Raw genomic sequence first — 2052 nt, 5'->3', positions numbered from 1 at the left:
GAGTGCAAAATCACCTTTCCAAATGGCAACCCACGTGTAAATGTGTGTGGCAGAGTGAGAGCTCTGAGGACTGTCTTTTCCTTTGTTGAGGAAAAATAATTTGCTGTTGACGTCTTCCCTGTCATCCTTTCATTTTAAATAGTGTGACTAAAGGGAGAAGTACAGGGCAGACATGGGCCCAGAAGGCTGTGGACTGCAGCATATTTTTAAGTTTTTTTTTTGTGTGTGTGTGTGTGTGTGCGTGCACCTGTGTTTGCTTTTGACTTTAGGGTTTTTAGAGAAAGGAGACCTGAGCTGAGAGTATTCCAGAAGGCGACTCATAACACACAACCCCTAGCATAAGGCCACTGAGAGAAATAAACAAGGTGCTGCCTATTCACAGAAAGCCCAGGAGGCTCCTCAAGGGGGAATCTGTGCCTTGTCACCCTGGGACACCAGCTCACGTCCCCCTCCCTCTTGCTCATCCTCCTGCCACTCTGGCTTCCTGGTTGAACTTGAACATCAGGAACAAGCCCCTTCCTCAGGCCCTCTGCACTGACCATCCTCCATTCTGCCTGACACACGTGTCTGCAGGTGACTCTGTGGCCCCCTTCCTGTCCTTCTGGAGGGCTTACATGCTGTGTCACCTAAGGGCTGATCTTGTCTGAACACCCAGAAGGAAATGACACTCCTGCTGCCCTTGCTCCTTAGGAGCTTCAGTGTACTGACCATCATCAGAATGTGGAAGGATTACTGTTTCCCCTATGAATATTTGCTCTGACTTCCTTCTATTATTTTCCCCCTCACTGGATTGCAGGGATGTTCAGTTTGTTGCGAGTGATCTATCATTGCCTACATGGTGCTTGGATCACCAAAATTATTAACTTATATTCCTCAAATACAAGAAAGAGTCAGTCTTTAGTGATCTGTAATGAAGGTTCTCTTGGGGAAAGACCAAGACAGTGAGACAGTAACTCCAAATTGAAGGTGGCCAGGGGATCCCCTAAAGAGGAAGTGAATCATAAACAAAGCTTAGCAGTTAGTCTTGACTGTACACTTCAAAGATCCCCTTCCTTCAGGTTAGTACTGCCTAATTGTGTCAAATGATTTCTCTGTATTTTTTTCATTAGTCATATTAAATATATGGAGCCAGGCAATGGCACACACATTTCAAAATTTCTACTTCTGGGAATTTCAGAGGACCCCACATTGCAACCCTTCCTCTTTGGGCTGTTTCTGTTTATGTACCTGGTCACTGTGCTGGGGAACCTGTTCATCATCGTGGCCACCATCTCAGACTCCCACCTGCACACGCCCATGTACTTCTTCCTCATCAACCTGTCCTTTGCAGACATCTGCTTCACCACAACGAGCGTCCCCAAGATGCTGGTGAACATCCAGACCCAGAGCAAGGTCATCACCTATAATGGATGCATCATCCAGATATACTTTTTTATATTCTTTGGGGTTTTGGATAACTTCCTCCTGGCTGTGATGGCCTATGACCGGTATGTGGCCATCTGTCATCCCTTGCACTACATGGTCATCATGAACCGCCGGCTCTGTGGATTGCTGGTGCTGGCTTGCTGGGCCTTGACTGCTCTGAACTCCTTAATAGACATCTTAATGGCCTTGAGGCTGTCCTTCTGCACAGACCTGGAGATCCCACACTTTGTATGTGAACTCAACCAGCTGGTCCTACTTGCCTGTTCCGACACCTTTTCCATTAACATGGTGATGTATTTTGGAGCTGTCTTGCTGGGAGGTGGTCCTCTGGTTGGGGTCCTTTACTCCTACTCCAAGATCGTGTCCTCCATCCGTGCAATCTCGTTAGCTCAGGGCAAGTACAAAGCCTTCTCCACCTGTGCGTCTCACCTCTCTGTGGTCTCCCTGTTCTACTCTACACTCCTGGGGGTGTACCTCAGCTCTTCCATTACCCAGAACTCACAATCCACGGCAAGAGCCTCGGTGATGTACAGCGTGGTCACCCCCATGCTGAACCCCTTCATCTACAGTCTGAGGAACAAGGACATCATGGGAGCACTGAGGAGACTCTTCCGAGGGAAGCCGTAG

At 48.1% G+C, this 2052-nt stretch overlaps 1 protein-coding gene across 1 annotated transcript; it reads left to right on the top strand.

Moving 5' to 3' along the window:
- Positions 1-1122: 1122 nt before the first annotated feature.
- LOC124087723 (olfactory receptor 7A40-like) lies at positions 1123-2052 on the top strand. Its single transcript, XM_046436704.1, has one exon. The coding sequence runs from the start codon at positions 1123-1125 to the stop codon at positions 2050-2052; it is 930 nt and encodes a 309-aa protein (XP_046292660.1).

The sequence above is a fragment of the Marmota monax genome, unplaced genomic scaffold (genome assembly GCF_021218885.2).
Source record: "Marmota monax isolate L192 unplaced genomic scaffold, Marmota_monax_Labrador192_F-V1.1 WCK01_AAM20220418_F8-fsc00021, whole genome shotgun sequence".
Classification (NCBI taxonomy): domain Eukaryota; kingdom Metazoa; phylum Chordata; class Mammalia; order Rodentia; family Sciuridae; genus Marmota; species Marmota monax.
The sequence above is the reverse complement of the archived record's forward strand: the minus strand, read 5'-3'. Positions and strand labels throughout refer to the sequence as shown.

What these genes read in the sequence shown, in the direction of transcription:
- LOC124087723 (XM_046436704.1), top strand. Translation starts at nt 1,123, where the DNA reads ATGGAGCCAGGCAATGGCACACACATTTCAAAATTTCTACTTCTGGGA.